General features: G+C 51.2%; 1 protein-coding gene across 1 annotated transcript in view; it reads right to left on the reverse strand.

The window, feature by feature from the left end:
- The window catches only part of PLXNA2 (plexin A2), a 202,662-nt gene that overhangs the window by 52,593 nt on the left and 124,032 nt on the right, over window positions 1–26,037 (reverse strand). The window contains exons 5-9 of the mRNA XM_072948477.1: window positions 16,501–16,601; window positions 13,302–13,425; window positions 11,434–11,587; window positions 10,726–10,822; window positions 7,416–7,530 (exon numbers count right to left, since the gene is read on the reverse strand). Coding sequence (XP_072804578.1) covers window positions 7,416–7,530; window positions 10,726–10,822; window positions 11,434–11,587; window positions 13,302–13,425; window positions 16,501–16,601 — 591 coding nt within the window. The remainder of the gene's footprint in view (window positions 1–7,415; window positions 7,531–10,725; window positions 10,823–11,433; window positions 11,588–13,301; window positions 13,426–16,500; window positions 16,602–26,037) is intronic.

Genomic DNA, 26,037 nt, shown 5'->3' on the forward strand with positions numbered 1-26,037 from the left:
CCGCTCCCCCGCACTGTCCGTGCCCCAGGCCTTCTGTTCTGTTATCGGCGGCCTCAGCTTCCCGGCCCCGACTGAGCGGGCTTTTCCAGGAGGTGGATCGAGCCCTCCCAGCAATGCTCTAAACACTTGCTCTGGCTTTTTATCTCATTTCATTACCAGGCCCTGCGTGAATACCATGTTGCTTCGGAAAACAAAACAGAAAAAAGAAAGTCTTGGAGGGGAGGGGCTGGGAAGGGCCAGGGCAGAGAGGAAGGGAGAGAGGAGGCTGATTTCTCTCAGTTCTTCTCCTAGACGCTGCTTCTCCAGAGGTCAAATGACCACCTCCCCACCGCTCCGACCCTTGCCCAATTTCCCTCTCTCCCTCTGGGGAAAGACAGTGCCTGGTGTTCTCTGGGAATGAGGACACTCAGCCTCCTCGATGTGCAATCGTTTCCTGTCTCCAGGTGTCCACGGGGTAAAGTCTTGAAGGGGGCGCCTCTTTGCCCTTCCCCTCCGCGGTGGTGGTGGTGGGTCTCAGAGGGAGCTTTCGGGAAGGTGTGGGGGGTTGATATGTTGCTAACCTGCAGGGGGCGCTACTGGCATTTAGTGCTGGAGCAGGGCAGGATGCTGAACTTCCTCAAGGTGTAGGACGGTCAGGAACAAGAAACTGTCCCTCCCCTAATGCCAGAGGCATGCCCTGGTAAGAAGCCTTCGGTACCACGGGGATGTTGAACGATGGACGGCCTTAGCCGGTGGGCGTCTCACTCAGTGTGGGGCGAGGCGGTGGCTTCTTTTCTCTGGGCCTCAGGAGCCGGTCCTTCACGATCTGAGCCCTGCCTCCCCCTTACCCTGAGGTTCTCCTGCATCCTGGTCCAGCCAGATGGAATTTAAGATTAGACCTGAAGGGCTGTCTTCCTCACCCATCAACCTCTGGTCTTTTGAAGATGCTTTTCTCTCCACAGAAACACTCACCTTCCACCCACTGCCCCAGTCTTCCTCCTGGCCCCTGACTCAGCCCCTCTTTAGCTGATTTTATCTTAACCTTCGAACTCCACTCTGCAGCTCTTTCTTTGTGAAGTTATCCCTGCGCCTTTCCCTGCACTGACCCCCAGATGCGGTAGGAGTATTCCCCCACGATCCTGTGTAGCCTGCAGAACTGCAGTTTCTCATTGACTTGTCTTCCTCACTGGGCTGTGAGCCCTGAGAATTAGGCTGCCTCTTTCTTATTCACCTCTGTATCCCCAGGCTTTATGCCTGTTCCTGACAGGTAGTGGACACGTGGTCATTGCTTGTGGGCTGGTAAATGGAAAAGAAGAAAATAAAGAAACAGGCAAAGAGATCCCAAACTTTCCTTCTAGCTCCAACTTCCTGGATTCTTTAGAGATGAGGTTAATGCCCTGCCTTCTGCACATCAAGAGACTTGACACAGGACTTGAACTCCCAAAGCTGGAGTTGGAAATAGTCGCTGTTTCCGGAGTCACAGGATTACTAAATTGGCATGTCTGTATCTATTAAGGAATCATGAGGATTTATAAAAAGCTGGGTCCTGGGGAAATTTCCCACAGAAACCTAATCTAGGAGAGCCTGGCGGAACCTCCAGGGTCATGGTGCCATCCCTTGGTGATTGCACGTGAGGACCCCAAGCAGGCAAGATTTCCACAAGAGACAGGATCATAAGGCAGCCCCAGAACAGATGGGTCCCTGTTTAGAAGCCAGTCACTCAAGCCGCCAACTCATAAACTTGCTCTTTACTGCACTTTTACTTTCGTTCCCTGAGGGCACTCTTGACAGCATCTTTCATATATTTATAGACAAGAAAAAAAAAAGAGCACCACTTCAGGGAAACCCAGGCATCCCATGGAAAAGGAGATACTATTTCCTGTCAGTGGCTAAAAAATCCCCACTGAGTCTAATAAATTAGAATTTTAATTTAGACTAGAAATAAGGCTGAGGTATAATGAGGGGTGTGTGTGTGTGTGTGTACCTGTAAGAGAGAGAGGGAGGGAGGAGGAGAGGGAGGGAGAGAAAAGAATAGATTTCTAGAATCAGAACTGGTTGACTGTAAAAGATGACCAGTTGTTTTTCATCTCTAGTGAGCTCGGAGGACAAATTCAGATTTCAGAAGCAGAGTCTCAAAGATGTGCTTTGGGAGTATGATGTCTTGGATTACTAAATAAGACTGTAGAATCCTTTTAGCTATGACACAAATAAATATGCATGTGTATGTATATACACAAACACACAAATACACACCCACACACCCTGTCATCCTTTGGGCTGGGCTAAGTCTGGTCCAGCCTGGAGGTTGGGAGAATCATAAGTAGGCTTTGTAAATACATTTGTAAGTTTTTTCAAGGGATTCTAAAATTTTAGGAAAAATTCCCGTGGTCTGCTGTTTCAGACCTTTCAGGACTAAACTGAAGGACAATGATTAGGGACTTTCCAAATGCCTAAATAGGGCCCCAAGACGGCCCCAGGAGAAAAGAATGCCTTAGGTTTTGCTTGCTTTTTGGGGTGTTTTTTCGCAGGCCAGATGGCGTAGCATTCATCCTTCTGTTCTCTAGGGAAAATGAAAGAAGTGGCTGGTGCCCAGGTATACGCTCTTCTTCCTTGGAAGCAGAGGAATATCCAGCCCCTTTGGGATGTGAGATGGTTCTGGCTGACTATCTCGAGGGAGCAGGGAGTCTTGGGTGGAAATGGCAGTGATGAGGGCTGAAGGCAGGTGCAGGAGAGCTGGCAGCCCAGAACGTTGCCACGTTTTTGGAACATCAGTACCTCTGGGGCTTGTGGAAGGTGATGGGTTTCATCAGATGCAAAAGGCCACTTCCAACCTGTTTGCTTCTGTAAGAACACACTCCCCTCTAGACCCCAACACACACACACTTTCCTGTCCTAAGAAAGAAAGAGCAAATTATCACGCTATGCTTTTTTTCTGCAGAATGTTAAGACTGCTGTGAACCTTGTTAAGATACCCATTGTTACTGCACATCCCCTGAATGACCTCTGTAGGTCATCTGACTGCTCCCTCTGTCTCTAGGTCAGCTGACAGTGGGATTTCCCCCTTAGCAGCTTCTGTTAAGATGAGGGGATGTCCTGTTTGGGAACATCCCAGGGGAGGGGCAGGCTGGAGAGGAGGAGACAGGACCACAGGGAGGGCAGGCCCCGGGCACTGAAGCCTGACGTAGGATTCTGGGCCGCAGGCCCGCTCTGTTCAGCTGTGCTCCGCAGGTTTTGGCGCTGGGGAGCCTTCAGCCCTCTCAAACGACTTCTCCCATGTGGAAATGACATTATCTTCACCCACTGGACTTCAAAGAGAGAGAGCAGCCAGCATCCTGGGAAGCTAATCGGATTTATTTGGTTCTATCTTTCCCCTGGGACAGGGCGTAAAGAAGATATTTGTGTATCTACATCTCACTAGGCCTGGTTTAGCCATGGAGGGAGATGAGCTTTTAAAGCTGAAAGCCATACATACTCCCGCGCACACCCGCTTGCTAACACCATGTCAAGCGTGATCTGGCCCTGGGAAGCCGCGATTTCTGGGGCCCCATCAGGGATTCTGAGTCGGGGAAAGGTCTGGCTTATTACCTTAAAAGAGCTCAAGGGACGGTTCAATTGAAATTCAGCTTCCTCATCTATAAAGTGGGGCCAACAATACCTGACCACTCTAGATTGCTTGCAAGAGGGACATGGGAGTCTGTTTTAAGGGGTAATCAACTGGATGAACAATGTTAGTATCACTACTGCGTCTTTCTCATGTGTGTGTGTGAATGCAGGCTCGGAGGACTTCAAGCCAGCTTGGAAACACTGAGCCAAGATTTCTGCATTTACTTGGTGATCACAGGGTAACTGTGTAAATTATCTAAACCTCAGTTTATTTATCTATTATAGAATCCACTTTATAGAGTAAGATTAAATGAGATAAAATATATGTGTAATGTTCTATATATAATAAACACTCAATAAATGTTAACTACTCATCTTTTTATTTTTGAATTGCATCCATTCTAGCATAGTGGTACTTCTTGTTGGGACTAAGCTTGGAAGTGGTCCATCAGCCCTCTGGAAAGAAGTAGGCAGACTGACCTCATGTGTGGCTGCCTTTGTATCTGGAAATGGCACTACTGACTTGTCCTCCATGGACAGTTTCTCTATCTGCGGGGATGGGTTTGTGTGGGTCCCCTGACACCTGGAACCCTCAAGATGAACAGCATAGGGCCAGGTTGGGGTCAGGCCGGCAAGTGTGGCTGCGGCCATGGGGACAGACAAGCTACCCAGCCCTGATTTTCTGAAGCAAGCATCCTGTACTCAGCCTTTTTGGATGCCTGAGTTCTCTGTAGCCTTGGGCAAAAATTCTAAATTTTTAGCATCTTGGTTACTACATCTGTCAAATATGAATTATGAGAAACTGCAGGTCTGTTGCGAGAATCAATTGAGATGCCATATGTCAGTGGTTCTCAATCTTCAGCCTAATCTGGGACACGGCCCAAGAATTTGAATTTCTAACAAGTTTCTAAGTGATGCTGATGCTACTAGCCCCCTCCCCTCCGCGAGAACTCCCGTCACAAGTGAGAGAATTGCAAATGTGTGATACATTAACGGTGCTATACACATCAATGGAGCTAATCGGTTATACATTGTTTCTAGGAAGTAGACAGATGTAAAATTTTGATCCAAAGTTGGGGGGAGGCTTACTGGAAGTGTAAAAGAGATATTCCAGGAACCCCAAAGCGGCAACTAAGGGCCTTCCAGTCCCCAGAAGAACCTGAGGGCATCAGAGTAAGGGGAACCACTCTCAAACTGGACACGTGCACCTTTGCTGTTACCCACATTTTCAGGAGCAGGGTTTCCCCAAAGCAGAGCTCTGATGGGAGAGAGCAGGACCTGGGAGCTGTTTGCTGGGAGTGGCTGTGGCCCTGGCAACCCCTGGAGAACCCACACCCTATTTTCCTTCCTGGGCAAAGTCAGGACTGATGGAGTCTGGGCTTCCTACAGAGAACCAATCCCTGGGGACACGCAGGCCAGTGACAATCAGCAGTAAGAGGGTAGCAATCCACCCCATTCCCACTCCAGGCGATGGAGACAAAGGCATCTTTCTCACCCCAAGGAACGGACATTAAGGAGAGGAAATGAAAAAGAAGATGCGACGCCTCTGGGTGTCCCCCCAGGGCTCTTTCAGTATTAATTTAATCCTGACTTCAGGATGGCAACAGCTCCTCCCAGGCCCAGCTCTCTGGAATGCTTGGGTCTCAGTGACCGAGAGGGAACTGTGTTCCAGGGATTTCTAAAGGGCGTGAGGGAGGCGGCCTGGTTCCAATTAGCCCTCTGGGCCCCAGGCCTCCGGCCTCCACATGGGGCAGAGTTCGTTTGCCTTGCTCTGTCTGACACTCCTGCCCTCACTCCAGCTGCCCCTCCGGTCCTTTCGGGCCCGGCTTCGGGTTTCTCTTTGCCCGAGGGGAGCACTGAGCTGGGAGAAAGTGAAGCAGCTGCTCCTTCTTGTCTGCATCTGCAGTCATCCTCTCTCTCTGCATTCTGTGGTCCTCCTGGATTTAGTTTATTAACAGACTGAGAAAGTTGGAAGTGGCCAGTGTGAAGGTCAGTTTCTGAGGCCATTTATCATGCTCCTACACTGCCCAGCACGTGGCTTCTTTTCTTCCTGGCTGCCTTGCCTCCCCCGGCCGTTCTTCTGTTGATGTCCAAGTGGGTTTCCCCTCCTCTCCCACCTACACCCTATGCTCATGAGTCCTTTCTTCTGGGCGAGAAGGTTGGCCTGAAAGCAGTCTCATTCTACTCTTGCAGAATCCCAAGGCTGGGATTAATTTCCGGTGTCCACTAGGACCAGAGTGGCGCTTTCAGGTCAGATACATCAAAACATACCAACTGGCTAGAGGAAAAGCCTTCCATGAAAGGTCTTCAAGGCACTAGATAACCGGTTCCATCCTGCTGAGGCACCTGGGGACGGGTCTGCCTTAAACGCTGCCTGTGGGCACCATCTGTGTTTCTCTCTTTCAAGACAGGCAGATACCATTTTTTCCTAGCTAAACATAACACAGATTGTTTCAGAAGCTAAGAATTCAAGACTGTGTGTATGTGTGTGTGTGCGCGCGTGCAGGGATACACGCATGCACACGCATGCACGCATGTGTGTATGCATGGGAAAACTTTCAAGGCCTACTTTCTTCTTAAATTTTTTTGCAATTAGCTTTATTGAGGTATAACTGACAAATCGTAAGATATTTAAGGTGTACGTCATGATGATTTGACAGATGTACATCCAGTACTTTCTCGTGTTTATCCACAGACGCAACCAGCATGTCGACCCAGATTAGGAAGCCAAAGAGACCCTATTTCTGGAAATCTTAGACAACCAGATCCAAGGGACACTTCCCATCAAATAGTATTTGGGTGTAGTCGTCATTGGTTCATCTATTCTTTCACGCATGCGCTCTACAGACCTTCACCGAAGAAGGCGCTGAGGATTTAAAGGTAAGATGCAGCCCTTGCCTGTAAGGGGCGTGCGGTCTAGTGCCAGAGGGAGATGGATAACGCTACAGCAGTGTCTGCAAAAGCTGCACCGTCACTCATTTACACTTGTGGACTTCCTAAAAGGTGGAACAAGCAGGGAATGTGTGTTTATGCACACGTGCATTTATTTGTGGGGGTACAAAGGATCTCTGTAGTTGTTCAAACTCAACCAGTAGCCACCCTGAGGCATGAAAAACATTAGAGCCAAAAAAAGGACATGGACCCAGCAAGCTTCGTTGTCCTAAGGGATGCTGTGAATTTGTAAGAAAGCCAACCTCAATGAAAAACCATTGCGGGGGATATTCATTGGAAAGATAAGCAATTTGGTATTTCACCATGTTGATAACAAAGGTGGGTCCAGCCTCATGGATGGAGCATGGGCCATCTCATAAAAATGGAACTTTTAGCAAGGCCTGGTTCTTTCCACCAGCTGAATGTCTCTCTCCTTCTATAAAGCCACCCACCCAGTAGGACATCAGAGTCAAAGAATCATTGAATTTTAGACTAGGATGGGAGGTTGGCATGAAAGAGTGGTTGAGAGTGAATGTCCTATTGAACTAGACTATCTCTGCAGCCAAGCAAAGGGTTTAGATTCAAAGAATAAACGCCATTCACTACACTCTTCTAGACCACGGAGTCTTTTTGGTTGGATATGTTTCCTCTAAGCTTTCAGTCCTAACCCTCAGTTCCCCTCAAGCTTTTGAATGCACAGGGTCTTCTTTTCTAGGGTATCTGCTGCCCCCTTTTTTGGCTTTATGATACCAGGGCTTTCTAACATGTAGAATCTCTGGGAAGAAGACCAACATGGGCCGGGACAAGGAGATGGCCAAGCCACTGGACAGACCCATCTGAAAAGGGAGGGCCACTCAAGGTCACTGGGAACCTTGCCCTGCCAGGCTGAGAGCCCTGCTTACCTCCGAAATGTTGATCCGGCCCTCCTGGAAGGAGCAGGTGGTGGGGTCATGAGTACAGAGGTTTCGATACTTGCACCAGTGGCAGCGGAAGGCGCTGTTGACACAAGACAGGCACCTGCAAGGACAGGGACAGTAAGAGGCAAAGAGCAGGGAGCAGAGAGGGAAGGAAAGGGCACCAGGGAGCCCATGTGTCATGATGGAGGTCTGTTATCCTCGACTCACTCCCTGGAGGTTAGATTGATCCCAAGCACTGAGAACTATGGATTCTCCCTCCAAGATGTTCATGGGGCCAGATAATTGAGAAAAAAAAATGTGCCCAGAATGGGAATAATGTAACTTGGAAAGCAGAGGTGTGCTAGAGCAGGTCTATAGCAACTTATGACAGCCAATTACTTATATTTTAAGGAATTTTGCAAGTGGGTTGGCATCATGATAGCAGCTGGAAATCAGCCATGGAAAGATTATTTACACCATAGAAACTGGCAAATGCTACCTGCTGGGTTTTCTCCTTGGTTTCTGGTAGTTAAACGATTGCCAGCATACCACCACTTACAAGAGAGTAGACCAAAGAGTGCCAGGAGATCTGGTCCCAGTTCCTCCTCTGCCACCGCCGCTGGGGTTACTTTACCTTTTGAATTGAAATTTCTTTACCTGTCTGTAATAAAACTCTCCTCTCTACTCCACAGGGCTGTTTGGCATCAAATGAGATGATGTAGAAGACATGGTTTTGAAAAGTACAATGCTAAATGTATTATTTTTAAGTGCATAAATCACCTGTTATTTCAAGCTCTTAAACCACATTTGAATGTTAACGACTGGCTCATATCATCTGTGTTACTGAGCTTTGGAGCAGTAAATGGTAGCAAATGGCAACTTTTTGTCCCTCTCTCTAAGTAGCCAAGCACAGGTAGCAACAGGCTACGTATGGCTCCTGCCTTTCTTGCCACGGTAGGCGTGTCTTTCCCTCCAGCGTCACCTGAGTTCTATGTGTGTTATCTTGGTTCTCTGTGTGCGATCAGACTACTGTAAGGGAAATGAGTTTTGCAGGTGGGGTTGTTCCTCCTGCTCCTTGCCAGCTCCCCTAGTCTAGCCTTTCACAGCTAGACCAACCTGGAAGAGACACGGCCAGGTCTGCAATCTGGCGCCACCTGGTGGGGGCTCTGATGGCATTTGGGCGGATGGGACTTGATCCAGGGGTCACTGGCTAATAACGCCAACAGTGTACTGGGTGCATCAGCCGGTCTACACCTCTTCTCCATGCGCATCATTTTTATCCCTTTCTAGACATGCCCGTTGTTATGCCATTCCTGAGCTCAGGCCAGACTGACTGGTTTTTGGTAACATCTTATGACTCAACAAGTAAATAATGAAAATGGACCAAGAACAATGAGATCAGGGTTCTAGAACTGGCTCTTCCACTAGTTAATTCTGTGACCTTCCTGGCAACACTTACCCCCTGTGGGCCTCAGTTTACCACAGTCAAAGGAGAGGCTTGACCTTGATTCTGTGATAAAATTTGAATTATGAATGGTAGGAGCAGAGAAGGGAAGACAGATGGGGTTTGGCAATAAAATGAAATCTTTGCTGTCAAGGAAACCTGATTTTGATTTTTTTTTTTTTTGGCTAAAACTTGCTGTGTGTCCACTGCCATGGTTGAAAGTGGTGACGTCACACTGGATTTCCATGGAGATGAGGATGTGCTCACAAACGATGGATTCAATCACTGCTGTGTTAGATTCTGAGAAGGAGGTTGGGAAGTTCTCCCTCCAAGACACTTGCATTTCCCAAAACAGCATTAGCTGGATTGGAGAGCAGTGGTTAGGGGGCAATCTTATCCATTTCAGCTTCAGCCCCGTCCTGTCCTGCCCTGGCTCCCCCCAGGCCATTTTTACCACTTGTTCTGTCTTTCTCAGCACATCTGTTGATTTAGTCCAATGGGGCTCAGCTGTGTCTCTTTCCTTAGCTGCTATGGAGATCCTAGAACTCCAGCAGATGATTCTAATTGTGAAAATCAAGATCAGAGAAGGGGAGACTGAGGACTGACCCATTTGTCTACTTTAATGGCTAGAAATTTTTTGAGGGCTTAGTTGCAAACAGCCCCTCTCCCTACATGGACTGTGGGGCCCATCGTGCCCATAGCCTGGATTCTACAGACTTGAATCCGCTGGAGTCCTGCCTATTATGTAGACCTCACGTGGTTCCTGCCCTGGGCAACAAGAAGGATGAATCCATAGACCAGTCCCAGTTACAACTCCCTCTGGCATCAAGCTGTTGCTTAATTTCTCTTCTCGCTGAACGTTCAGGGTCCTGTGGCCCTTGTGTGGCCCTATTATAGAGACCCATGTTTCTCTCTCTCTAAATCAAATGGTGCATGAGTTTCCAGGTGGTGTGGAAAGAGTCTGTTTCACTTCCGGGATCACCAGCAGAAACTAAGTACGGGTCTCTGTCTCCTCCACTCCTGGCTCTGCGTTTTACTTACGAAGTGCTCCCAGCTTCCTGCACAGCTGTGAAATCACCCAGCCACTGGCGCCCATTGTCAGCCATCCTGATGCTGGAGATGGCTGGTGAGGTCAGCTGGGCTGCACTTAAGCCCCTCTGAGGGCTGCTGGTTTGGTCTGGTTTCCCCTCCTCTCTGAAAAGCTGAAGGCTCGGTTTGGACCACAGTGGAGTTTAAAGCCTTCTCTCCCCCTCCCAGCCCGGGTCCTTTTACTGAGTGTGGAGTGAGGCTACTTTATGTCCCCCCACAACCCCCACCTTTCTTTGGTGGGTGTTATCTCTGAGTCCCTCTTCATGTGGTCAGGATGATGTGCCCAAACTCCACCGGTTATCAATCTCCATGTTCAAAGCCACCACCAATCGGTCTAAAATGGAGAGCTTGTCTTATGATTCCTGGGCCATGACCTTTGTTTTTACTTCAAACCCTCTTAACTCTTAAGAGTTGAGGGCAGGTGTGTTGCAAGGGAGACAGTGAGATCAGAGGCCGTGGAGAGTGAACGCCATTCAGTTTAATTTAACTGAATAAATGGTATATGGCTGAACAGTTAACGTTTCTGGAGAGCTTACTCTGCTCCTGACAACGTGCCAGGTCTGGCGGGGAGACTGGGAGGTGAATACGCCATGATGTGTGTCCCAAGGAAACTTAGAGAAGCCCCACACTGGTATCCAGACCCACATCCTTCTGGCCTGGCCCTGCCGCTACCCTCTTGCTCACTCATCCCCCCCGACCCCGTCTGTAAAGAAGGGCGCTGGCCGAGGTGGCCTTCGGGCTCCGGTGCTGAGCCACCCTGAACGCTGCGAGGGGCGTGCTTACAGCTGGTGGGCGCTGCAGTTGTAGAACTTGAACTCGGTGCTCACGAACATTCTCCCTGTCTCCTTGGATCTCAGCTGCAGCTCTAGCCCAAACCAGTCTGGGGAAAAGGAAAAGGAAAGGAAAGGGTTACAAGCAGGGCTGCCCAGGGGAGAGGCTGAGGATAAACCGGTAAGCCACTCCAGGGCTCCCTGGGGGCACAGGTGGTAGGTGGTACCTGCCTGAATCTCCTCCTTCCAGGAGAGTCCCTGGACACCCCCACAGCCCGTCTGAGGAAGGGAGTGACAGATCCGATCCCACAGAGCCCCTGGCCTTGGCTGGATATGTTCAGTTACTAAAAGACTTTCAGAAATATCAGGTCAGACCCCTCAGAGTCCCCAGTTCTGTGGACGGAACCTGCTAAAAGCCACTGGCTGAGGCCACCGCTATTCCTCGAAGGGGAAAGAAGTCTGGAAAACACCCTTTGCACATCATGCAGGCGTAACCCAAATGGGAGCCAGAGAGATCTTTCTACTTGAATTTTGCTTTGGGGCATGACAGCTTGCTTTCAAACTCGAACGAGCTTATAAGCCACAGCAGCGTCTGGCAGAAGCAGACTCGGTCAGGCAGCTTCCGTGCTGGCCCTTGCCACCCGATGCCCCGAGTCTCCTTGCCCTGGCCACCTTGTCGGGCAGCCCCTCACACACGACTCTCACAGAAGGTACGTCTTACCTTGATCCAGAGGGATGACAGGGACATCCTTGGGCCCCGGAGAGATGCAGATGACCTGGCTCCCGGATACCTGTCCCTCCACTTCTGTCAGGTTCCCAAAGGCACAGGAAATGCCCGCAGACAGATCAGGAGCATCACTCACAGTCAGGCTGAGCTGTGGAAGGAGCAAAGAGATGATGCCGTAGGGAGAGCCCGTGCGGCTCAGGAGACCTGGGCTCCAGGCCTGGCCCTGCCATTGCCCAGCTGCACACTCATCTCCCCTGACGTCACCTATAAAGAGGGTGTTGGCCTTTGTGATCGTCTAGCTTTAACACTGAACAAGGGCAGTAGTACCACCAGGGCTGTGCAGGGCCAGTGGCCTTTATTATCAATATTATTAACTTTTCAGTCTTGTCCAGCATCAGAAAGCGCCAGGGGGAGGAGGAGGGATGCTGGGGGAAAGGTCCCCAGATCCATCTAGGATCCAGCGCATTTGGCCGTGAAACCATGCGAACTGGAAAGCAAGTCGTGCACTGAACCCTTCACAGGCAAGCCTTAGCCTTGGCTCTTGGAGAATGCGTATCACCAGTCTGGAGGAAGACGGGGCACTCTCCAGGTTGGTGGGGGACAGCTGGCTGCACACTGGCTGTCATTCAGGGCTGCTGACCAAGCTGGTGGGTTTCCTAGAGTTTCTGTTCTCTGTCCCTCTCTGCCCCCTGACAGCTCCCCTAGAGTAGGGTGGTCACCTCCCAAGGAGTTTGGGAGATCCGAGAAAGGAAAGAAGTGGACCTCGATGGCTCAGGTGATGTCTGCTGTTACCTAGGGTTCCAGTGATCTAGGTCAGTGGGTTCCTGGCTTTTCAAGTTTGTACACCCTCCTCCACATGGTAGAAATATAACAGGCTATCAGAAGAGTCTGTTGGTTGAGAAACTATTTCATGGCAAAATGCGGCTCCGGATTCAGTGTCTGTGGAAGTGGGTTTGTACTAAATTACAATATAATGTCTATGTGGGATTTGAAACAACAGGTAAGAAATGTGACTCCCACTGGGGAGCACCCATGAGGGTTCATGGTGACAACACCCTGTGGCTTCCAAGTGGGGAGGGCTCCCTTTGTCTCCCCATCACACCCGGAGGGGATTTCTCCATCACAACGGGTGCCACCTAGCCTTGCCATACATTTGTTTGCTGCTGAGTCTCTGCCCCAATTTCGTTTCCATGGGGCCGGGGGACTGAGGTACAAACTCTGCAGTTTGTTCCTTTGGCTCCGTGGGAGCCAAAACCTCCCGGTGGAGATGAATGAACGCAAGTCTTGGAAGGTTCATTAACTAATTTACATTCTTGAATGCTCGCAAAGCCCTCAGAATGAAATAATCGTGCAGGGCCTGAGGACACGAAGGATTCTGGGTTGCACCTCGACAGGTGGTTGAGGGTTATTGTATCCTCTTTAATATTCTCTTTAAACACACACTGTGAATTAAGCCTCAGTCTCTCTGTGTCTGTCCGTCTGTCTCTCCCTTTCACACACACACACACACACAGACCACACAAAGGCAACTCTCAGGTTTCCGTGAGACACTGTACTAACAGGACAATTGACGTACAGCACATACCGAGGAATGTATTGGAATGCATTGTGCTGCAGATGTATGTTGCAAAATGCAAAATCTAGATTTACAAAACAGATCAATGGGTAATGAATCCTCCAGGAGTAGGGAGAACACTGTGCCCTTCACAATAGGAGTCAGCATTGTTTTTTCTCCAAATACAAAGTTACTTTGGCGCATATAAGTGGGATCCATTTACATCGTGCAAGTCTTAAAGGAACACACCCAGGCTTGTGCGAGCAGGGCGCCGCCTCAGCCCCAGCCCTCCTGATGGGTTACTTACCAGCCGGCTGTGCTCAGACACTGAGATGCTGCTGGGATGCACCTCCAGGCGCATGCACTGGCTGATGCTGGCAGCAAATCGATTAGGTTCCCTTGCTCGCTGGCACTTGTCCCTGCGGGAGCACCTGCCACAGACACAGATTCACAAGAAGTCAGGCCTCTGAGAACCATCTGTTTAGCTCCATTGTCCCCTCGAAGGGAAGTAAGAGGGTTTCATGCTCTGAGTCCTGTGTCTGTGTTCTCATTACAGCTTTCACTTATCCCAGAGGCCTTGGCTGACTCCCGATGGTCTCCACTGCAGTTAAAGACAGACTAAGAGGAAGCAGGATCAACCCCCGACATGGGAGAGATGCGGTTTAGATGCAGAGAGCAGCTCCTCGTGGACAGCAGCTTTACGCGGAGCTCAGTGAGTGAGGGAGGGAAGTCTGGGGAATGTGAAGAGCAGCAGGCAAGAGGCCAAGAATATAAACTTTGGAGCCAGGCTGCCTGGGTTCGAACCCAGATCTATCGCCTACTAGCTGTGGCCCCTTGGGCAAGTTCCTTAATCTCTCCGTGGCTTAGTTCCCCCATCATTGGCTGAGGCCAATGATAATACCCTAACTTACAGGGCTGGTGTGAGGATTAAATGAGCTAGTGTTTAGAAAAGGGCCTATTAGCCCCTCTCAGAACAATATTAATGACGATGATTCTTAATATGATTGTTCTCCTCCAGGGGTCTTTAAAGGTCTTTGCTGTGTGGGACGGTGGGCAGGTGATCTTGTGGCTGGATGGATTCATGGTTCTTTGAAGGCAGGGACCATGTTTTATTCATTGAGCGAGTCTACCTGTCACATGGTATATTTTCAATAAATATTTGTGGTGTGAAATAATGCCTGGAGACAGAGAGACAGACAGGCAGGGCGGCCAGGGTTGCCTCTGTCAGAAAGCTTGGGTGGCTGCTTCTCTCAGCGTCTTCATTTCTGGCTCTAGGCTCCTCTGCCCCCAGCGGCAGGTGGCCACAGTGACACCCGCACGCAGGGACATCTGGTTGTCACGTAAGTCACGTGGGAACACGCTCCAGGGTTGGTGCTCCTCCAACCGAATAGCCACCAAGACATTACAAGATGCCACAATCCGGCGGAGATTCCCACTCGAACTCCCCCCAAAGTCCCTCCCCCTCTTCCTTTCCAGGCACATAATGGATCTAAATATGAATGCTGTCAAAGAAAAGAATTATTGAGGTTTAAGTGAATCCTTAAGATAGCTCTAAAGTGAGCTCTTGACTGGAGCCTTTATCTCATTGACTCACTGAAATGGCTCTTTTTTTTTCATCATACTATTTATGGCCACAGCCCTAACAGAGATAAATAGCCTTCGAGACAATAACACACTTGCAAGAGCAAGGCATACAGAAGAGACAGGAAGGTTTCAAATCCCCCCGGACCCAGAGGCTCTTTAGCAATCTCCCTTAGCCCTCAGCCTCCAATAAAAATCCAGGAGCTGGAGGTGCCTATTGCCCAGGCAGGCTGATGGTGGCAGGTGTAAGGGCACCGTGGGAGGGGCTGGTGAAGATGAGAGTGACCAGAAGAAGAGACACTTCTGGGTATAACCAGGAAAAATCTCCTCTCCCTGCCCCGGGTTCTGCCCAGGGCAGAGTGGCTGGAAGGAGAGGGGTGCCCTGGTAGGTAGGCGAGGATGTTCAGAGGGCAGAGGAACTCTGAGACTATCCTGATGTAGGCCTGTTATTCTAGGAGCCCCAGCTGACCTGGACCAGGAGGATGACAGGGTGGTCTGGGGCCGCCGGAGACTCAGACATCGTGGCTAGATTTGCAGGGAGGAGGAGGGAGTGGATGGTACAGCCGGACATGCCCACTGCACAATAAGAGGGTGGGTAGTCCAGGACACTGACTGGGGCTGGGGATGGCTGGCAGCTTCTTTGGAGGAAGAAATCCTCCTGAGGAGAGAGCCTGCTGGCTGTTGGACCAGCCTCCCTGAAGGGAACCTGATTTTATCCACCTTTGCCATTTCTGGGGCACAAGCCGAGGGTGGTGTCAGTATCTTTACCACTTGTCTGACCTAAATGGTGATTCACAGTCTGGGTTCCGGTGAGAGCATTTTTGGCAGAACTTTTTGAGGCGTTTCTTACCTCCCAATCTGAGCATGGAACCCAGGATTTGTGGGCTCAAATCCAGTCCAGATTTTGCATCTGAGGCGCCTGCTTCCCTCCCTCCCTCCATAGCCCTCCCAACACCTGCTGCAGAGGCTGGAAGCCAAGAGCTATTGTGCAGGACCCTGAACTCTGGCCCTCCGCCTCCGCCTCCACCCTCACCCCGGCACATTTCAGGGGGATGCTTTGCTGGCTGGCACGGATCCATGGAGTTTCCAGCTCCACTGGGGAACAGAATTCCTAGGCAGCTCCTGCCTTGGAGTGGAGTTTGCACCCTCTTCTCTCCCTCTGGGGCTCTTGACTTAGGAAGTTTAAGCGTGATTTTGCATTTCTATTGAGCTGGTATTCAATGGCAGGGGGTGTATCTGAATAGCGATGTGAGGCAGTTGGAGTGAGATGCAGACTTCTCGGAATCATGAATTAAAGAGACCAGAAGGGTTCTCCCAAGGGGTCAGGGTCCAAAACAATTCTTTGGGTTTGTGGAGCTTATCCTGAGCTTCCTGATTGCCAAAGCATGAACTATTTCATTTAATCTTCACCGTCCACCTGCGAGAGAGCCATTATCCCTAGTTAGCCATGGGCAAATGGAGGCCCAGAGCAGTCAGTGGACCCGCTCGGGTCACACAGCAGCTAACTGGCGTCCAAGCCAGCTCTAGTGCCCCCTCGCGGCAGGAGGCACCTCGTTCAGGCCACGCTGAGGAGGTTCCTGGGAAACCTAGAGATTCTACAAGTCTCTTGAGAGGACTTCCAACAGGATTACCCACCCTGCAGACAAGGTACAGACATCAGAGTGGCTGAGGGAGGGGCAGACTTCAGAGGTGGCACGAAAAGCAGGCAGAAGCGATGCACTTGGAGGGAAAGCTCACCCACGGCCCCTCTTCCCCTTCCTGCTCTCAGCACACCAAGCGCATGGAGAACTCCCGCTCAGAAGAGGGAAATCCCTCTCTCCCTGCAAACCGATGTCACATCCCTCACTGACACTCCCAAGAAAGTACCTGGTCTTCTGCATGCATTCCAGGCTTTTTTTTTTTTCCCCAGAATGTGCCAAACTTACATGTTGTGCAGGGCGCACCAGCCACAGTGAGGGTCCCCCGAGCTCAGGCACTCCCCACAGGTCGTGTACTGTTCACAGGATTCCACGGGGACCCGGGTGATCTGGTGGAGAGGGAGAAGAATACTTGGTTAGAACAGGTAGTGATGCCTGGCAGAGGTGCATTCAGACTCCATCGCTCGTACCCACACTTGCCCTGCCATCACCCCTACAGAAGTGGCGGTGTGGGGGGGTGGCAATTGGCGGCCCCAGTGTTTTCACTTGCCCTGCACCAGGCAGGTACAGCCAACAGGCCCTGGGCTTCCTGCCTTCACCGGAGGGGGAAGCAAGCCCTCCAGTCTCTCTCCCTGCCTGCACTAAAGTCCCCTGGAGAGCGGGGCCTGCTTGTGGCAAAGGCTGAAAATGGTTAAAACTCCGTTGAAAGGCTATTTATTGAGTGCCACCAACTCATCTCTGAAGAGCTTTCAGCTGGGCCCGGGCTGAGACATCCTGCCTGCACAGAAAACATTTCAAAAGGGAGAGAAGGAGAAAGTTTTCTTATCAAATAATATTCATCGAATGGTACAGTCTTTTTTTACAGCCAACGAAACATACCACCTGGATCCAATTATCCCATTCTCTGATGCCTGCATTCAGTTTCTCCAGTAAATCTCCCAACCTTTGAAAAGTCTGGCTAAATGGGACCAGAGATGAGCTGCCTGTCTGATTCTGCCTTGCTGGGGAAAGGGGGAGTTTGCAGATCAAACCCCTGCCCCCTAGAGGGTACAGCCTCCTCTTGCCTTCCAGGTGGGACCGTGCAGGGACATGAGCCGGGCCTGTTTGATTACTCACCCCTACCTGCCCAGTGTGTGCGACATTAAGGCCAGGCAAAGGGTCAGAAGACTGACGTCTTGCATTTGGGGCATCCTAGGCATCGGTCGCAGGCTGGGGCAGGAGGGGCTGGGCTGGGAAAACATTTGCTGGGCTGGGAATGGGATCTCATTTGTTAGGGCAGAGAGGTCCCCCACCTACTGGATGTGTGAACTCAAGTGGAAACACAACCTGTGGTCCGGCAGCCCAGTCTTCTGCCTCTGGCAGGGGGAACAAAAGATCTGACGGAGATGCCTTCACAGCATCCTCCTGAGGGGCTCAGGATGGGGTCTGACACGGCTCACCCAGCAAATGTTTATCAGATGTCACTACACAGAGGCTTAGGTGCTATGTGATCGAGAAACAGCAGCAAACAGGACACAGACCCTGCCCCGCAGAACACACAGTCCAGTGCGAGTTGGTAATTACACACCAAAAACGGCTCTACACTGTGCTGAACGTTCTCTGCCTGTGATAGGTGTGTGCCCCGGGAGCCTTGGGAGCTTAGAGAAGGACTGTCCGGCACAATCTGTCTGGAAGAAGCGGTCAGTGGAATAAGGGTGAGGCAGGGTAAGAGGGGGCTGGATGCAGACACCTGGACGGGCGTTCCTAGCTGAGAGATGACCATGAGCAAAAGTGTCATGAGTAAGTTCAGGGTAACCCAAGTATGGAGTGTGCGCTGGACGGAGTGGGGAGGGAGATGAGGCTGGTGTGATGTAAGCAAGTTCAAGGTAACTAAGGTCTTGGGTACCGGCCCCAGGAGCCTCCCTCTGTTAGGTGTCCCTCACCTCCTTCTTACCTCATCGTAACACTTGACATTCTGAATTACAAACCTTTTCTATAAGTGAGTGACGTGATCAGCTTTTTAAATCTCCCTAACTTCCCTTTAATAATAAAAATATAAAATGCAGAAAGCGTAAGTAAATAAAAGAAATAAGTACAATCTTGCAAATTCAGTTTAAAAAAACTGATATTATAAGTGGAGGTTTGGGGACAGCTTGGTTTGAAAGTCTGTGTGCCATAGGTCTGAGCGCTTGAGTTGACTCTGTGTCCGATGTGACCTGACAACGTGCTAAGGGAGCTGATTTGATCATGAACTGTATACACAGACATGGTGTCAGGACGGAGGGAGGCCGCCCCTCACTGGGGAGTTCCCAGCTCGGGTCTCTGCAACCTGCCCCAAGAAAACTGTTGCTTAACTAGAAAGCCTTTCCAGAATGGTGGTCACCATGGGGTGGGACCCAGATGTGGCATCTCAGGTACAGCTGATAGATCTGGGATGTTTATTTGGCTCAAATAAGATGAATCTTGAGATGTTTTCCAGTGTTTGAAAGGCGGCCGTGTGGCTTCAGTTAAGACTCATGGGTGAAAAGTTTCAGGAAAGCTCGACAGAAGAAAGTCAAGGCTGTCCAGTAACCCAACAGACCTCGCTTCCAGCAGGAACCGCCATCCGCGGGATGCGTATGCAGAATTCAAAGGGACAAGTGCCTGGGAGGCTGTAGGAGGTATTTTTGCCTTCGGAGGAGGTTGGCCCTTGTCCTTCCAATTCTGACAGTCAGGATTCTATTCCCTAAAGTTTCCCTGAGACTGTTAATAAGCTCTGTCCCAAATGACTCGGGCAGTTAAAAGTTAACATCCAGCCAGGGGCACACCATCTTAAGGAGCAACCGTTGACCCCTGACTCACGGCCTGTGATTCCTTCCAGGAGCACCTTTCCGACAGGTGCCTGCCAGCACTCTCCCAGCGTGCCTGTCCCGGGGCCCGGGGCTCTCAGCCCTTCAGGATATCTGTGACCCCAGCCAGCCGGGGGTGGGGGGCTTCCGCTGGCCCCCTCCAGCTCGCCCTCCGAGGCCTGAGAGCCGCAGCCCAGTGCCCGGCCTCCCTTTCCTGGGTTTCGGGCTCCGTGTGAGTGATGTCTGCATCTGGCTGGAAATTAAAACAACTGTCTGCATTGCATTCGGCCCGTCTGTCAAAACACAGCCCGGCTCTCAGCAGCTGGGGCAGGGGGCCCTGAATGGGAGCAGTGTCTCCCACAACAAAGCCCACTGTCACGCCAAGGGCTGCGGAGATAGTGAGAAGCCTGTTCTTCTCCAAACATGAAACCAACAGCACAACTATTTTTCCTGTTTCCTGGGCCCTCCTGGTGGGAATTTTTTTTTTAATACACTGAGTCGAAGAGCAAAGTGAAACAGGAAACTTACAAGGGGGAGGGGTCTCAAAACTTGAATGATTCTCTCCTCAGAGATCTAACAGCCATACACAAAACAGAGGAAAGAAATGTCACAGGGGCTGGACGGAGGTTCTTAAGGTCAGGTGTTTCCACGGGCGCTCGGTCTTTCCTATGTTCACCTGTTTCTATATTCATTCATCAACCCATGTTCATCAATCGCGTCCCACAGGTAGGCCAGGGCTGGGCACTTTAGGGAAATAAAATAAAATCAACAGTAGCATTAAAACACAGCCGTCACCTGCAAGTTGCAAACAGATGAACAATAAAAACAAGAAAGGGATGTGTGTTCTAAGAGAAGTATTGAAAGAGGGCTGAGGGAATTCGGAGCAAAGGAAATACGACTTCTATGTCCGCGCCATCCAATGCTTGTTTCCAGGTGGCTCTGAGCACCTGGGATGGGATTAGTTCAAACTGAGATGGGCTCTAAGATATAGCGTGGAAAATAAGAATGTAAAATATCACATGAAGAATTTCTTATTGACACAGGTTGAAAAGATAAAAAATGTTGCAAATGTTGGGTTAAATAAAATCTACCATTCATTCCAATGGTCTCTTCCTACTTTTAAAAATACAGCTGCTAGAGAAGTTAAAATTCTGTGCGTAGCTCACATGGATGGCTGGCGCTTTGCTCGTGTGGGAGAGCGCTGCTCTGGGTGGGCCTTGGGAGGGACGTGGCTGGGGTCTGGGTCTTCAAGGATGAATAATATTTATACAGATGAAGAGCGTCCCCAGTGGGAAGAACCATGTGAGCAAACACAGGGAAGCACAGCTTCATCAGAAAACCTTGCATGAGGGTGAAGAGGGGTGGGTAAACCTGGAAAGGCCAGTTTGGGTTAACTTGGGAAGGACAGAGAAGACCACAGAGCTGGAACACATGATGTCTGCAAGCCCTCCAGCCTGTCATTCCTTGGCCAAAAGAATGTCTCTCATGAAAAGGTGGCCTGGATTCTTGAATCAACATCCTTGGTATTACCTGTACGCTTAAGAGGCGTGAAAATCCAGCGTCCACTGCATCAGAAGCTCTGGGTTGGGTCCTGGGAAATGGTTGCAACCAGTTCCCCAGCTGAGAGAACCACTGGTAAACTAATCTTGGGTCTTGGGAAGTCTTTTTATTTTTTAAAATTTACTTATTTATTTTGAGGGGAGGGAATTAGGTTTTAATTAATGAATTTATGTCCAGCGGAGGTACTGGGGATTGAACTCAGGACTTTGCGCATGCTAAGCACACACTCTACCACTGAGCTATTTCCTTCCCTCCTTGGAAAATCTCTTTATTTGTCAGGCCCTGAGGCCAGGAAGAAACAGAATCAAACTCTGCCTTGGGGCTGCGGGAGGAATTAGACTGACGGAGGGGAGGAGAGATGGGGGTTAGTCTGGGGACTGCTTTATGCCGAGGGAGAATTGGGTTCTAATAACTCTGAGTCTTTGGAGGCCATAAAGGATCAAGTTGAAACTTCGGGGGTCAGGGGCCACTTCCCTCTGCACCAGGTGACAGGCTGGGCACATGCTCTAGGGCCTGGTGGGTGGGGTAGGGTGGGGTGGGGACGGGAGTGGGCTCGGGAAGCTCGAGGACAGGGAGCTTCTGCTGGCGAGTGTCCACCGCGTCAGGCGGCGCTTTGTCAGGGATGACTCAGTTTAATGGGACACTCGATGACACTCTAATTAGTGTTTGTTTATTATGATTGCGTTTTAATGATGCTGGAGGCTCCCCACCCCCTCCACTCTGAGTGCTGGGATCTGAGGGTGTGGCTGGGTTGGCAAACCAGTGTGGCCGTGAGCAGCCTCCAACCAAGGACCCCCTTCTCCACCCGCCTCCACCGCCTTCTCCCCGGGACCCCGGGGCCGCTTCACACTGGATCCAACTCACACACTGTGCATCCTCCTCTGCTTGATCTTATGTCCTGTAATTACACCTCTAATGAATATAACTGTCTTATTAAGTCATTCATTTAAGAAATACACTTTATTAAGGGTGACTCATACTGTATTCTTGGCTCCTCTGGCCCCAGGGCCCCACGTCTCTAGTGCCTCCAATGGCCTGACTCCGTGGAGCTGATGTACATGGGAAGGGTTCAGCAGGGGGGCAGAGTTCAGAGTGGGTCTGTCTCCCCCCTGCCCCACCCACCTCTCTCCTTTCAGCACACGGGGCAGCCCACAGGGTATGGGGGCAGCGCAGCAAGGGACATGATCTCAGAACATCATCAGCCTTGGGCGTACGTCACTGAGGGAACTGCTGAAGCCAGGCTCATTCCTGAGGATCTGGAAGAACACGGCAGGCCTGCAGGGTCTGGACCATCCAGGGTGAGGCCAGGAAGTCCTCCCTGGCCCTAGAAGTTACTATGACCCCAAAGAGTCACTTCCATCGGGTGCAAACCCATCACTCTTCAGAGAAGAGTTTCCCCAATGATGGAGCGAGAGACAGAGCCCTTCTGTGAGTGAACCTGGGGAAAGAGAATCAAGGCTGCATCTCTCCCACCCTGGGTGGATGCATGGAAGGAGCCACAAGGCTTAGAGAACCTGGATTGGAGAAACACCTGAGCTGAAACAGAGAAACACAGAGGATGCTGACCATGGGTGTGCCTGGCGCCCAAGTGGTCCTTCATAATTACAGAGCATTTATGTTGTGTTAAGCTCTCAGTAAGGCACTGGGGCCACATTCTCTGCCCTCCTGGGGCCCATGGTTTGGTTGAGGCAAAACCAAGGAACAGGATCTTCTTAGTACAGTAGGATAGATGTCACAGGAGAGCAATGATCAAGAGGCAGTCCTGGCTTTGAGATGGAGGACTCTGGCACGGGCACTCTGTTCTAGACAGAGTCGGAGCGAGGGAAAGCTCTTGCCCAGGCTGGTGGGGCCTCTCGGGGGCTGAGCATTTAATCCCCTGCTTCCCTGGAATCTGCTCCCCACGGCCAGATGGTACACCTGTCCCCACACGTGTCCCTTGTCTCCTGACACAAGCAAAGAAACAGAGGCCTTGTCAGCGGCTGAGAGCCAGGTGGCCAGGGTGGGAGGGGACACACACAGCCTGGCTGGAGCAGGCAGTTGGCTGGAGCTGTGGCCTCCTGGTCCCCAGGGCCTGGGGCAAAGTCCACAGCAGCTGAAACACAACGGGCTCCCCGAACCTCCCGCCTGTCCTCTGTATCTTCTCTTGGTGGTCCCTCCCCACCAGCCCATCTTCTCTCCCCTTGGAATTTGTAGGGTCTCGGCCCCACATTCTCCTCTCTTCCCCAGTCCAAACCCGATGCTCATTCACACAAATGGCTTGGGGCAGACCGCAGGGAGGGCCGCAGGCACAGTCACCATGATGCGGGGGGAGGGTTTTAGCACTTTCCAAATGCTTTCACACGTGTTATCTCATTTGATCTGCACAGCAGCCCAGGGAGGAAGAGAGGCTAGATACTGTTATGTAGGATGAGTTCCATTTGCTCCACAGGAAATAGCGGGCCCCGCAGGGCTGGTTTAGCCCTGGGACCGATCTCACAGTGAGTGGGGGAGGCCAGCTGGAGGGGGGTGTCTTCCGCGGCCCATGGTGGTGACAGACTGTAAGGGCTCCCTTTGAGGAGAGGAGGGCGGGGAGGTTCAGAAGTCAGTCCCAGGAGATGGAGGCTGAGGCCGGAGCAGGATGTAGGAGGCGGGAAGCACCCAGAGGGCAAGGAAGGCTACGGTTTCTCTGACTCCACTGTCTTAGGAGCTTGCTGGTGCCCAGCGATTGTTTCTTGCTGGAATGGATGGGAGGGAGGAGTCTCCCTTCACAAGCTGGCCCCAGATCTCGTCAGCCCCTTGGGAACAGGTGGGATTGGCACCGGGAGGCCCAAGAGCTCAGGGCTCTGTCTTTCCCTGTGCACCCGATGGGGCCAGGGTTCAGTGTCCTCACAGGGAGAGCAACACGGGCAGACGGCCAGGGAGGCCTAGCCCAGCCCCCAGCCCTGGCTGGACTCTCTCGGGCCCCCTAAAGTGGACCCTCCGGGGACAGGACAGGCTCCTTTGGCTTCTGCCATACCTCATACTATAGCCTCTCTGGCTCAGCCAGACCCCATGGAAACATACCTGCGTCCTCTCTCCTGTCCTTTACAGGCAAAGAGCTGATGGTCCACTGGATGCCAGAAACAGCATCTTAAACTGAATCTCCCCTGTTGGGCGTGAGTAGGGGAAGCAGTGTGACCTCCCGCTTGGATCTGCTCCCTGGGGACCGGGGGAGGAAGTGATGGGGACTGAGGTACCACTTTCCTCTGAGCCGGGCAGTTGACTATGTTGGTGGAACGGAATGAAGCAGCCGGAACGATAATAATGGTGGCTGTTCATCCAGCACCTACTGCGTGCCCGGCATTTCCCTCGCGTCATCTCACTTAATCCCGACACCAGCCTTGCAGGTGAAGGATTAGGCCCACTGGACTTATTAGAAAACTGAGTCTCGGTTAAGTAACCTGCCCAAGGTTGCACGCCTTGCAGGAGAACCAGAACAGGGGTACAGGTTTGCCTGACTGCCAGGCCGAGGAGGTGAGGTGGAAGCAGAGGCAGGACTCCCGTAAAGGAAGGGCCCTCTACTGGGGCTGCCCCCAAGGGCTGGCGGTCAGTGTCCCCCTTCACCTGGACATGGGCTGCCAGCCTTGCTGCCCTTCCGGCTGTTGGCCACTGTAATTACACTCACCCTCCTGACCACTATCTGTCTCTTGCCCACTGTACTCTTCTCTGCTGACACCGATTCAGATGGTGAATCCAGAGCCAGACGATACAGGGTGATACTGGGGGATGAGGAGGGAGATGGGTTGGTGGGGATGAGAATGGCCTAATTTTTTTAAACCTGCCTGGACCAAAACTGTCAGGGAAATAGCCCTGAATAGTTTTCTAAGCCTCCTCGGAAAGTCCCGGGCCTTCAGTCAGCAGAGCGTGGGACAGTGGAGGTGGCAGGGGCCTCTCTGTGCTGGCCTTGCTGGCTGTTCGCTGTGAGGCCTCGGGCAAGCTGCCTAACCTCTTCAAGCCTCCACTTTCTTATCTTTAAAACGGAGACAGCAATCCCTGTCTCACCCACCTTGCCTGCTCATCAGGGAACGAAGACCTCTGAGCTCAGACTTGCAGCTTCAGCCTTTCCTACGAATCAGCCCCAGTAACGAACGTGAAACGCTCTTTATTGCTTGTTCCCAGGGTTAGATCCAGTTCTTTAAAAATCAACACTCATGTGTGAGATCCCCTTAAATCCTCAGCAAGTAAACACCAACCCAGCCCCCCTGCCCGTCCTCTGAGCTGCGGAAGTCACGTGATCAGTATCATAACGAGAAAAGAGGCAAAACCCCCAGAACCAGCTGGAGGTTCTGGAACCTGGGACTGCACCCGAAGCAGCACGCAACCTTCTGACCAGAAACGGGCCCTGGGGCTCTCTCCTAAGAACTCCTGATGATCGGGAGACCCGAGGGCGGAGCGGAGTTCAAAGAGAAAATCTATTTTTAATGACTTGGGGGAGAAGACTGGAGTGGCTGAGTAATTCGGAGTAATTAAAGCTATCTATCACTCCCAGAGTGGGAGCCAAAGTTGGTTGGAATTTTCAGTGATATTTTTTTCCTCCTCATTCATAAAACCCAGCCAAGGGTCATGCAGGAGTCAAAGGGGAAAGGATGATGGGGAAAGAAATTTCTGGCCCCAAACAGTGGAATTCCTCCTACTGATAAGCACTGGTGTGGTGGTCCCTCCTAGATCTTTTTGGCAGAGGTCATATTTTGCTCTGATTAAGAAGGTGGACTTGGAAGGAGACAGAGCTCAGTTTCAAATCCAGCTGCTATGATTATCAACTGTGACATTAATAAGTTGTCCTCCCTGCTCTCCTTGAGCCTCAGTTTCCTCCTCAGGAAAATGGTGACAATAATGATACAAACTTCACAAGGTTGTTTTGATGTTTAAGTGACTTCTATACACAAAGAGCCTTGCACACAGTAGGTGCCCAACAGCGGTAGTTGTCATTCTCAGTCTCTCCATGCGGGCCCGCTGAAGGTGGTGGGCTTTGCACGGGGAGCTGCAGAGGGCCCTGGCCCAGGCTCTGCGCTCCTGCACGGGGTGACCTTGAGCAAGCCGCCTGGCCTCTTTGGGCTGCGACTGTTGACCTGTGATTTGGGGGGAATTATGTCCCCCCTTGGCATGAACAGCAGCACAGCCACTCAAAACATTGTCCTTACTAATAACATAATCCCTCCTGGAGGCTGAAGAGCACTGAAACTCAGGATCCTTGGCTGAAAAAAACTGAACTTAGTCTCCTAAGGAAGAAGGTGAAACTTGGGCAAGAAAGGAGGCAGGAAAGCAAGTGGGCCAAGCAGATATTCCACATACCACATGGGACTTTCTTAGAGATGGACTCCTGTGCTGGAAACACCAGGGCGGTGGGAGTGGGGCCCTTTCTAGTTCTGTTGTTTGGAAGGATCTACAGAGAAGCGGAGATGCTGATGCTACGTTGTCTCCATGACAACCATGGATTTAT

Source organism: Vicugna pacos, chromosome 23 (assembly GCF_048564905.1).
Source record: "Vicugna pacos chromosome 23, VicPac4, whole genome shotgun sequence".
Classification (NCBI taxonomy): domain Eukaryota; kingdom Metazoa; phylum Chordata; class Mammalia; order Artiodactyla; family Camelidae; genus Vicugna; species Vicugna pacos.